Source organism: Colias philodice, chromosome 13 (genome assembly GCF_061535455.1).
Source record: "Colias philodice isolate Cphi_HAF_F1 chromosome 13, ilColPhil1 Martin Lab GWU primary, whole genome shotgun sequence".
NCBI classification, from domain to species: Eukaryota; Metazoa; Arthropoda; class Insecta; order Lepidoptera; family Pieridae; genus Colias; species Colias philodice.
Genome location: NC_143098.1, coordinates 7309131 through 7321851, shown reverse-complemented (window position 1 = coordinate 7321851; position 12721 = coordinate 7309131). Strand labels below are relative to the sequence as shown.

Sequence of the window (12721 nt, the reverse complement as noted above, 5' to 3'; positions counted from 1 at the left end):
AGTACACGCATACATTTTTTTTTATTTAATCAAGTTTAAAAGACAAACATCCCAAACAATATAATAATAATAATATGATATAATTTATTGACCAGGATTTTTTAGTCGACAAATGATTTTCCCGTGTGCTAAAAATGTATCAGTGATTCAGTGAATTGAACTTTAGAAATTTATAGGGTTACCAAAAGTCATTAAACACAGACACATTAAAAAAAGTTTATTAAGGTTCCAATTATACTATCTTTTAATGTTACGAGCTATATATTCTTCCATGTCCATTCTGGACAAGCCCGTTTTTATGTGGCTATCGAATATAGCACTGGCCGCATCTTCCCATGGCCACATGACTCTGTTTTTGTATGCAGAAATCATATCTAACGCGGCGTCGCCGGGAATAAAGAAATCACTTTTGGGCTTTCCGTCTTTACCGATGCGAAAGTAATATTTTTTCCCATGTGATTTAGACATCTGTCCAGACCATGGTTCTGAAAAAAAAACATTTTTAAATGATTTACTATGAGGAAAATTACAAACAACAAGGCATAGAAAGTTTACATACCCCTAATTTCTTTTATAAATAGTACAGAACCAACAACATAAAACATGTCATTCCTATGATTTCTTTTTGGTATGTCTATGGTAACAGCTTGCTTTATCCTTTTCATGGATCGATATTCTAAATTGGCTACAGCAGACGAAAACGATTCCAAATTGAAAAACCGCTTACAGCGTATTGGCAAAGTATGACCATCAAATGGTTTTTCCAATGCTGTGCAAAATAGAGCACATTTGTTTATCCTGTACAAAAAAAAGTTTTTTTTTTTTCATTATTGAATGCTTATTTTGTTACACAATACTGAAACAGAGTGTTAAACGGTATAATTTGATAAAATTTGTATAAGTTTTCAAAACCTTACCTATCACTTAGTGGCAAATATGATATATCTTTTCCGCCCAGTATAAGAGCATCAATCACATGTAGAGCTTTAGTGTGCATTTGCTTACTACCTTGACCACGAAATTCTTTCACTATCTAAAAAACACACAACTGAAATATAATATAAATTGAAATACCTTAGATTACAAAATAAAATACAGATGGAGCATGACAACCGCCCGTCGCCCTTGTCAAAGAAAATACGAAATCAAAAGCAAATACGTCGCTGCACCAGTGCTATAGCGCATATAGTGTCATTCAATACGTCAAAAAGGGTTTGCAATTTTAGTAAAAAAATGCTGTCTTATGATAATAAAACGCTGTAAAATTTGTTCCCGAAAACAAAAAAAAAAGATAAAACATCGTTTCACAGGTTTTCTGTAGATTATTTGGCTGATTTATTTCTTTATACAAATAATAATTTTTCAGATATGAAGGAATACAAAACTTCAACGTATGTTGCCAGTATTTTGAAAATGAATTTGCCATTTTTACTGGTAAAACGGTAAAATGGTTAAAAGATCTTCAGGGTAATGCTGTTGGATTTTTCGATCGTGAATGTGATTATTTTTATAGTGCACTAAAGGTTCATGATCATTATTAAATTATTTTAATAAGCATAATACATTATTTTGTTACTTTTATAAAGCTTAAAAATGTCAATAGTCGTTTTCGCTAGAGATTTAATTTATGTGAACTCTATGATGGATATGATGAAAATAAAATGTCTCGTATTCTCGACTAAAAACCACCGCTATTCGCATTCATATTATATATTTTGAAAAATAAAAAATAATATAATTATTATAGTTAATATTTTAACTTTTTTTATGTAATTTATTTAATTAAAAATTGAATACAATTATTTTGTCCATATATAACTTTAGTAGGCAGGTACTTTATGTAATAAAAGAATTTTTACAATATTATAAAAAAAATATCATAAACCCGAAATTATATTAAAATAAAAATTAAAACTTGACTGCTAATTTATGTATATAGCCTACGTCACTACCGCCACTAACATAATAATTCAGATGATTGCAATGAAACCTCACAACTCAAAATCGATCCAACGGTTTATACTGCAGGGCGTGTCAAAGAAAATAATATTATACATAGGTACATACATAAACTCGAAAAACATAACCCTCTTTTTTTCGTAGTCGGGGAAAAATTTGGGAAATTTTTCAATATCTGGTAACATTACACGCATACAGAAGCACCGTGTACGTACAGTGCAACGGCGAAATGACAGCACACATACAGGTAAATTAGCTTGGAGAAATTTTTGCATATGTAGTGGTGTGTATATTACTCAGATCTTAGAGCGCGTTTCCACTATATCGTTCTGGCCTATACAAAAATGTTTCGATATCCTAACATTACTATTTAATTTTATACTTATTCCAAGCAACACTTTTGTTTTCAATAAAAACAAGTTTTTATTTGAAAGAAAATGGTTTTGACTTTATAAAAAAAAATATATCATTCAATTTCACGTCCTTGAGCAAACGACAAGGCGACTACCATGAAACAATAAAATATCGTGTCCATAATAATTTGTTTCATAATTAATATTTGACCATAATAATTACGAAACAAAACAAATAAATAAATCGTCACTTGATAGTGGAAAGTGGAAACACGCACAAAACCAGAATAAACCAGTTTACGCTGTCCGCAGGTGCCACGTGCAGTCGTTTGGTACCGTGAACATAAAGCACACATTTCATTCAAAAATTATAATTATTACGTATAGACCGGGAGATATTGACACAAAATTTCGAGTCATTTGTAACAGGATGGCGGTTCTACAGGGGTCTTAGTACGCAATGACAAAAAGAAATAGTTTGGAAAATCCAAAAGTGCACGCCTCATAATTTTTTTTTTATAATTATTTATTAATTATTATTTTTGTTTATTTAATAACAATTAAACCACATCGAATCAGACCCTGAAAAATGAAAGGGTTCTATTCCTGAGCATACTCAAGCGTAAGAGAAAAAAAAAGACTCGATTAGTAAAGTATTTCGGTCGCTATCGTGTTAACAAGAAAATCCTCCGCACATACAGACACACGGACGTCCAAGACAGAACTTTTTTAAACTGTTTTTTAACTAGTTTAAATAACAAAAATGACATCAAAAATATCATGAATGTTAAAAATAGTGTTTTTTCTTAATATGTGTGTGTATGTATTATCTTACAAGTGCAATGTATGATACATAAAGACATTTTAAGTTTGAAAAATCAGATGTTTTGCGCGAAGTGACAGTAGTACCCACCTCAACGCTTCGCTTATGAGGCGTGCAAAACGATGGTGTGAACACTGGTACCGGCGGCTTAGTCGCGTAGGCGTTAGTCGAACTCGTCGGAAAAATAGCGAAAGTCAAACGATTTGTAACACAAAAATTTTAGAATTTACCGATAGCCCATAAAAAAGAAGTAGGCGGTAGTGTCATGCCATACTTTTCCGGTGTGACTTACAGCCCGCCATACCGACGCGAATGTGTTGATTAAAAAAAAAAAACAATTCAACCATTTGTACCAGGCTAACTTTTGCACAGGTAACCATCGTCGTGCAGCTATTTACGAAAATCGCCATGCCATACTTTTCGGACGATTCCAAATGGTCGCCATACCGCCGAAAATCTGCAAAAATTTTTTTTTTCGCCAAACTTTTTGTACCAGTATTGCATTTGGATTTTTGGAGAGTATTTGATAAAATGTGACCATTATTATATTTACCATAATTCTAGTAGGGGGAAAAAGTGCTGCCATACTTAAAAAATTAATTTAGTATTAATTTATATAAGTGAAGATTTCCACCACCTAGATCTTTGAAATTTTGTATTTATATTCGTTGAACCTCAAACTTACAGGAAAAATTAGTGCCATACTGTTACTAATCGTTCAAAATACGAATAAAATCTTACAATAAAAAAAAATCTTATACACATTCGCCACCTCCCACAGGTATGGCATTATCACACTTCTTTTTATAATCATTCAGGAGTTGTTGAAAAAAAAATTTAGGGTGGTACAAATGGTTCGGCGAAAAAAAAAATTTGCAGATTTTCGGCGGTATGGCGACCATTTGGAATCGTCCGAAAAGTATGGCATGGCGATTTTCGTAAATGGCTGCACGACGATGGTTACCTGTGCAAAAGTTAGCCTGGTACAAATGGTTGAATTGTTTTTTTTTAAATCAACACATTCGCGTCGGTATGGCGGGCTGTAAGTCACACCGGAAAAGTATGGCATGACACTACCGCCTACTTCTTTTTTATGGGCTATCGGTAAATTCTAAAATTTTTGTGTTACAAATTGTTTGACTTCGCTATTTTTCCGACGAGTTCGACTAACGCCTACGCGACTAAGCCGCCGGTACCAGCGTTCACACCATCGTTTTTCTTTTTGTCATTGCGTACTAAGACCCCTGTAGAACCGCCATCCTGTTACAAATGACTCGAAATTTTGTGTCAATATCTCCCGGTCTAGTTAATGTAAAAGTTATACGTATGTTAAATGTGCAAATATTAAAATAAAGTCTCATCTTTTTCAGAGGAGAAACACATATAGTTTAATTTAAAATCCCTTATATATATAAAATAAAAACTAAAAATAAAATGTTGTTTTATTTTATTTGCTGACCATACACTACTACAAACGCAAAAATTTCTCCAAGCTAATTTACCTGTAGCTTTATTGAAAATGACGATAAATCATTCGGTTTAGTTCGGCAACGCTCCATCTGTCTTTTATTTTGTAATCTAAGTGAAATACCTACCTAGTACAATTGATTAAATAAATATTAATTATGACTTTTGGTATTGGGTTATAATAACATTTGAATATTTCAATTCATTAAATCTGTACAGCATCGTAAAATTGTTTAATTGATTAAATCTAATATTAATAGATTAGCAGGCATTATTAGTATATTATTATAAAGAGTGGTACCTCTCCATAAAGTAATGTATTTGCAGGTAGGGTAATTTGTAAATCAGCAACGATTTTCCAATTTGTTCCATCCAATTGGTATACACGTTTACCGCCGCAACCTGGCACATTACAACAAACAAATTTTATATCACAATAGCATAAAAAACAACAAGCAGTATACTAAACATTGTACATACCAATAAACATTCTTAAATCTTGACTGCCTTTACCACTTGTAAGGAATGTTAAATGCCAATCATATGCATTCTTTAATAAGCCCAAGTCACCTACGGTTTCAATGTATTGCGGTTGTTTATTCAATACAGCATTTTTAAATGCAAAGGCATTATTAGAATCAGGTGGCGGATTTCGTAATTTGCTCAGCAAACTGAGCATTGTATCATCAGGACCTCGACGCTCAGGTTGAGTTCTTACTTTATCTGGTAACTATTTCAAGAAAAAAAAAATACTTTCAGTGAATTAGAAATATAAATTTATCTGTTTCTTTGGTAGTGTAATGTTCTGATGATATATTTCGCTTCATTATACTATAAAATTGTTGAACATTATGTTGAATATAAAATATGCATGGTCTACCATTAACACAAATATATGGACACATGTATAACCTTGTTAGATTATGGAGTTTCAACATGAGAGCACCTGGGTAGCATCTTTAACAGCATCTACAACAATTTTCGTACTAAATTGCTTGTGTCTCAATTGAGCTTTTTTTTATTATATCAGCATTCAGAATTCAGGACTTCAAGTTCCTCATATGTATGAGGGACTTGAATCTCTATGTAGAGAATAGAGATGCATACTAAATTGGTGACATTTTATGGGTGTAAAAAAATGTGTCAGGCTATATGTAGGTATATACCTCTAAAACCTGTGGGTTTATACACTCACCGGCACGGAATCTTGGCCACTGCAAATTTTTGCGTAAAATAACACTATTTCTTTTCTACTACAAAATTCAATTAAAATTTAATCAAAACTAGTTACTTTAATGTTTTTACTAATTTTTAGTAATAATCGGAAGTTTATAAGAAGTACTACCGCGTAGATATGAATTAAACAAGAATATACGCTTTTCCTGTGAAATTTAAATGATTTCTTAAAAAATGCACAAAAATTAGAAAGAATGTTTCCATAAAAAAAAATTGAACCTTTTAATATAGGGTGTTTCCTTCTCTTGCCTTAAACACTGTTTGCATCCAGTCTGGCATACTCTAGAAGACATTTTTGATGTCCACTTGAGCTATAGTGTACCAAACGGCCCCAGCTGTATTTCTAAGCTCATCTAACATTGGTGCTGGGTTGGAATCGAACTTTATGTTTCTTTTAAGCATGTCCCAGATGTGTTCTATTGAATTAAGATCCGGGCTACGAGCTGGCCACTCCAATTTTTCAATAATAACCTCTTGAAGGTACTCTTATACGCATCGTACGACACGCGGAAATGCGTTATAGTGTATTAGTAGCAAATTTTCTTCACTGATAAACCTGTAATAGGGCTGAACATGTTTCTGGAGAATTTCCTCAATGTACCTGATCAAATTTAAGCCATTATCTACGATAACTAACTCCGTGCGAGCATCGGAACTTATACCTCCCCATACCATTATTGACCCTCCATGAAAAATCGCAGTTTGAGCGTGGTGATTGGTCAAAACCTCTTCTCGTCTCCTCTATACTGACTCTTGGCTATCAGAAGCTCGTAAAGTGCCTTAGCAGTCATCTGTGAACACCTCACAAGCGCACTGGCTGTGGGTCCAGTTCTCATGTTCTCGTGCAAAACGAAGACGTGCTTCTCTGTGATGTCTGAAGAGTTCTGGACGGCGTGCTGGTCTGCAAACCTTCAAATTAACTTCCTTCATTAGTCTTCTCACCGATTGCTCACTCACATTGATTATCCTGGTGTTTTAGAGCCGGTGGCGTATCTCAAAAACTGTCAGATAGCCATTTCTGAGTATCTCTTGAACAATAAACGGGTCTTATCGAGCTGATGTGCACCTCACGCCTTCATTTCCTGGTCTGCACGTGTAGCTGCCAGTCTCCTGGTATCTTCTCTATGCATAGTGCATCGCTGGACGTGGTACGTACTGTACATTAGGTACTTTATGTTGCGGCAGTCATTGGTCTAACATTGTGATGGCCTGAGTAGGTTGTTCAGATGTGAACGGCATTTTTTATTGTTTGTTATGATCATTGACTACAGTACAACAATAACAATATCTTAAAACGGCATAAACGATATCGAAAAAAGTTTAAAACTAACAATTCGTAACTTCGGCTTAACCGCACAAATTACAAATTTCGAGTAACTCTTAAAAAGTGGTGAAAGATTATTCTCAAACTTAATGATTTCTTAGCATAAAATTAAACAAATGATATGTTAACATATCTGCATACAAAAAAATCGTGAAAAACACTTCAAACTTTTTTTATCGGCAAATTTGTAAGTGGCCAAGATTCCGTGCCGGTGAGTGTATCATATGCAATAATTTTATAATTTGTTCCTATTTTTTTATACAATTATTGCACAAACAAACGCTAAATCAAATTATATGCTGATATCCCAAGTCCATCCAGTAGCTATTCAGAAAAGGGATAATTTTTATTTTCACATTTATATCAGCCGGATAGAAAACTTACTTGCCACAATTCCAGACACTGTTCTCTCATGTCAGCTTGGCAAGCTTCTTTCAAATCTTTATTTTTACTAAATTCAGCTAGTTTTAATAAATTCTTTATTTGTTTTTCACCCAAACTGGAAAGAAATAACAACAGAATAAATAATCATATATAAAATACAAAAACATAAAATTTATTTATTCTATATCGCTAGATGTGTTATTTTGTTAAAATAATTATACAAACTACTACTCACAGACAGTTACTCTTGTATATATACTCATAAAAAGCTTGATCTTCCATGATCACTGACAAGGGAACAAGCTCAGTTATATCTTCCCCTCTATCAAGTTCGCTCCAAAGCATTGAATTAACTGAATAAAGGTGTGTTTCTGCTGCCTCCGTTCCAAATTTCTTCCACATGCATACTAAGTACCTTTCAGAATTGGCTGGCCTTGATGTTACTGGTTTGAATATACAAACTACAAAAATACAGTTTTATTAAGTATAGGTATATTTTAATTGAAGTATAGTTACAACCACTTCATAAACAAATAGGAAATATAAGGAAACACAACAAACAAATGTTAGAATGACCAAATATTTTTAAAACTTTTATGTGAACTTATTAATATAATTTTAAATCTAACTAATCAGAATTAAAGATGTGTATAAAATAGCTCACCTTTTTCAAAACATCTGTACATTATGTATATGAGACCAACACTAAACTTTGTAAAGACATCAAATAATTTGACAACAAAATGTCCACCAGTTCTGACAAGCATCAAAGCAGCAAGGCATTGACAAAGATATAACTGTTTCGATAATATTTCTTGCAAGTTCTCTTGTCCAGTTACCGAAAATCCCTACAAAAACAATTTATAATATTTTTATTGTTTCCAGATAAAGTCCTCAATTCACAACATTCAATTTTTTTAATATCTACTTACACCATCTGCCATTAGGAAATGAACACCTATATCATCGGTTTGATTCAAAACAAAATCCTTGAGAGACATCAAATTTGCTGGATTAAATATGTTTCCATCATTCTTAACTCCATAAAAAGTATTAAAAGTTTCCGGAGTACCGGCATAAAAATCTGCCAGTTTAAAATCATTTGCTCCCTTTAATGTGAATCCAAATCCTGAAAATGAAATATTCACTCAAGATGATAATAACTTTACAAATTTACATAATTAATCCGTAAATAAAATAATTATTTGTGACATGTCAATTTTATATTTTATGATTGTTAGATTAATTTTATGTGTATTATTGATTTTTGTGTATGTATTGTGTTTAAAATGGGTCTTGGTTACTCTTAAATAAAGAATTTACTATTATATTATAATTAATTTTACCTTTAGCAGCCCAACCCTTTTTAAACAGAACATATTCAGAAAATCCACCAGGTCCAGCACAGACATCAGCGAAATATAAAATTTCCTTATCATTAACAAGTGGCTCCCCATTTTGCTTCTTAGGATTTGTAAACATAAAATCAAAAACTGCATCTATGTTAGCCATTTTTACTGCAGCTCTATTCAAAAATATTACAGATCCAATGGTCTCATATGGATTACTTCTAAATCTTGCATTTCTCAGATCTTCATCATCAAGAGTGTCAAATATTGTCTGAAAAATTAATGAATGCAGTTTTGACACAATAATTTAGAATTAATAACACTTGGGAAAGTTTTAAAATATAATTTTAACAATTGACATATAACAGAAAAAATTTATTAATTATACTCTACCTTAGCATTTATAATGCCTTGAAGTATGTTTGGGTCAACAAATTCTGTTTCATCCTCCATATTTAATTTTTTAGGCCCCTTTTTCAACCATTCTTCAAGAATGTCTCCTGTTAATGTATCTTCTGGTGGTGTAGGCATCCATATCTAATAAATATAAGGTTCTATAAATAAATAACCTAAAATAAGAGTTAATAAGAGATTTTAAAAATATGAATTGATAACTTACTACTTCTTCCTTCGCCTCAGCTTTTGCTTCATCGGGAGACCATTTAAAATCTCTTGGAACATCACCAACTAGAGATGGTTTCAAGCCCAACCCTCTACGACCTTTTTGTGTAGATGCCTCAACTGGTTCAACTCTACCATGTTCAAATTTACCTAAACCTCTACCAGGTTTGTACCCCATGTTGCTCATCATTCTTTTAGACTTTTCAGAATATTCACTTTTGAATGCCTCATCTTTTTCATCAGTATCTGCTTTTTTGTTATAAAATGATCCTTCATTGTTAGCATGAAAGCTTGCACGCATTGAAAGATCATCATTATCTTCAAAACCAGGTCTAAACTCATCATTATATCCATCGTTAGGAGATGAGCAATTTTCACTTAAACTACTCTGACTTAATCTATTGTTTCGATCTGATGTTTTTTCTGCAAAATTAATCTTTGTTTTTGGTCTTTCTCCAACATCTGAATTACAGTCAGAGTAGACTTTTTCTTTTGTTTCGTCATCTGAATCTTGAAGAGCTGAAAACATAATTCAAAAACCAATCAGAATATAATATACGTGCCTCACTTTTTAGGTAAATACAAGCAAGCAAATTATATCAAACAGGTAACAAGATTTAGGGGATCTTCATAAATTAAATGTTACTTATTTTTACAAAAATTTATAAACCTGAGCCATGAGAAGTTGTTGAAGAAGCACCGCATGTGTCCGAACGGCGCCTTTTGGCTGGAATTGAACTTTCATCACTGCTTGAACCATCGTCAGATGGATCTAGTAATAAAAAGTATTTATTTCGCTTGTTTATTTTCTTCTGTCATATAAAAAAACACTTTTAAGCATTTATTCTCCTTTTACTTACCGGATAGATTCATTTTTGCAAAATTATCTTAATAATTTAAGTAAAAACAATGAATAAATTAATACAAGTTTAGCCTAAGTATTCTGCTTATAATTACAGTTCAATAATTTACAACTATCTAGTATAATCATAAACTTTATTTACTTTTTAAGTACTATGAGAAATATATATTTACATTAGCAAAGTTTTAATAAATAACAATATTTAAACACGCGATATTTTTGGATCAATTTCTTTTTTGACAGACAAGTGACAACAGAACCACAGACTGCAGACAGGACTCAGGTAGTCAGGTCCAATAGGTCGAAGGCAAACGTTCGTGGCACGAGGAATAAATGATCCTAGAAATAAATGATCTCAAAACTGATTAAAATTATTAAAAAGTTTAGCCTAGATATTTAGTAATCGATATAAAACAAAATAAAATAAATTAAAATTAATTAGTAAATAAATACAATATTAAAAAAAAAGACGGGTTGCCCGTTGCACTCCCCGGCAGAAGTGAAAACTTGATTATTATCGTTGAGTATGTTTGATATTTTGGAATGGTATCCGTCGCTTTTTCGATCAGGTCACGTGTCCCTGGGGGCGCGAGTTTAAGATTTTATACCCATTAGTGAGTAAGTAGGTACTGTGAATCTTCTAACATCTTTCCTACCTATCAATCTGGCTTTCGAAAGCGACGTAGTACCAGCACTGCCCTTCTTGACGTCGTGGACAATCTTCTAACTGCCCGTGATGCTGGTCATGCTTCAATTATCGCCCTGCTTGATTTTTCCAGAGCATTCGACTCCATTAACTTTTCTCTTCTTCTTTCTAAATTAATTTACTATGGTTTTGACGAGAACTCTGTGTCCTGGTTCAATTCGTATATTTATGACCGCTACCAACAAGTAGTTCTTACTAAATCTGATGGGTCTAATGTTTTTTCAGCCTTATATCCTGTCACAAGAGGAGTTCCGCAGGGATCAATTTTGGGGCCTTTGTTATTCATTTTGTACTCAGCGGACATAACAAATTGTTTAAAAAAGTGTAATTACCATCTATATGCAGATGATTTGCAATTATATCTCCCTATCAACCGTTTTTGTGTTCTAGACTGCATTCAGAGTATTAATGACGACCTTCAACGAATCTCGGAATGGTCAATGCGGAATTCTTTGTGCCTTAATCCATCCAAATCAAAAGTACAGTCCTTCCCTTACAATTGATTCGTCTCCACTTGAGCAAGTCACTGTTGCACGTAACTTAGGAGTTGTTTTCGATGGTGGCCTTAACTTCGAGAAGTATGTTACGGAAATAGTGAGCAATTGCTTTTTCCGACTCAAGACAATTTACAGAATTCGAGAGTTCCTCAGTGTCGATCTGCGTATTCGACTTTGTGAGGCAATCATTTTATCCAAGCTGAACTATTGTGTGGCCGTATACGGTCCTTGCCTCTTGGAACGTTCTCAGCGACTTATCCAAAGGTTACAGAATGCCTGTACTCGTTTCTGCTTAAACATACCACATCGCAGCCACGTTACTCCTTTCATCAATTCTCTCAACCACCTGAGAATTAAGAACCGGCAAAATCTTTTTCTGGCCTGTATGATGTTTGACATTGTTAAGAATAAAGCGCCCGAGTATCTGTATACTAAACTGTTGTGGCGAAGTCAAACAAGCAGAAATGAGGTCAGGGGTGTAACCAAGGAATTGTCAGTCCCGGCACACAAAACTGCAGCATTTCGTGGGAGCTTCAGATACTCTGCTACCAAATGCTGGAACAATATACCACCTCCCATAAAATGTCTGCAGTCTAAATTTAGCTTCCGACGTGCCTTCAAAAAATATCTCTTATCACTTCAGAGTTCTCTTCCCTCTTAAGCAGCATTTGTACCTATTATTGCTTCCCCCTTTATTATGATTTATTTCATTATGTATGCACTTACTTTCTTCTTTTTTACATCTTGACTCTTCATATAATAAAAATCATATCTATACGTATATTACTTATTATTAGTTTTAATTAGCTTACTTTGTTTTTTATTGCTTCCTCTTATTACCATCTGCCTTCTGGGTCCTGGCAGAATCAACAGCGTCATGAGTCAAATGACTCATGACATATGCTGAGCCTGGACCTCTAAGCCTGGACCATTTTACAGCCATAGCACATAATTACAACTATTTATTGTTTTTTATTTTTTTATTTTGTTTAAGTTAATTAACTGCATCCTAGTTTATTTGTCTTTTTTTTATTTTGTTTATTTGTAATGTTCTGTGTTTTGTCAGTTGTTGTGTGTGTTATTGTGTGTTATGTTTGTAAATAAATGTGTGTCTATGTCTAATGTGTGTCCATTACAGAA

At 33.1% G+C, this 12721-nt stretch overlaps 1 protein-coding gene across 1 annotated transcript; it reads right to left on the bottom strand.

The window, feature by feature from the left end:
• Positions 1-202: 202 nt before the first annotated feature.
• On the bottom strand, positions 203-10631 carry Cmtr1 (Cap methyltransferase 1). Its single transcript, XM_089702506.1, has 14 exons — positions 10377-10631; positions 10187-10288; positions 9515-10035; positions 9289-9432; positions 8893-9166; positions 8479-8675; positions 8211-8394; positions 7782-8007; positions 7547-7661; positions 5083-5332; positions 4904-5004; positions 918-1033; positions 560-798; positions 203-485 (listed from the first exon to the last, which is right to left on the bottom strand). Exons 1-14 carry the CDS (start codon positions 10387-10389, stop codon positions 238-240), a joined length of 2730 nt encoding a protein of 909 aa, XP_089558632.1. The 5' UTR covers positions 10390-10631; the 3' UTR covers positions 203-237.
• Between the last annotated feature and the right edge of the window lie 2090 nt (positions 10632-12721).

Coding starts and splice junctions, on each gene's coding strand:
- Cmtr1 (XM_089702506.1), bottom strand. Junction 9,433..9,514: donor CTGAGGCGAAGGAAGAAGTA/GTAAGTTATCAA, acceptor TATATTTATTAG/ATATGGATGCCTACACCACC. Junction 1,034..4,903: donor ATACATTACTTTATGGAGAG/GTACCACTCTTT, acceptor TGTGTTTTTTAG/ATAGTGAAAGAATTTCGTGG.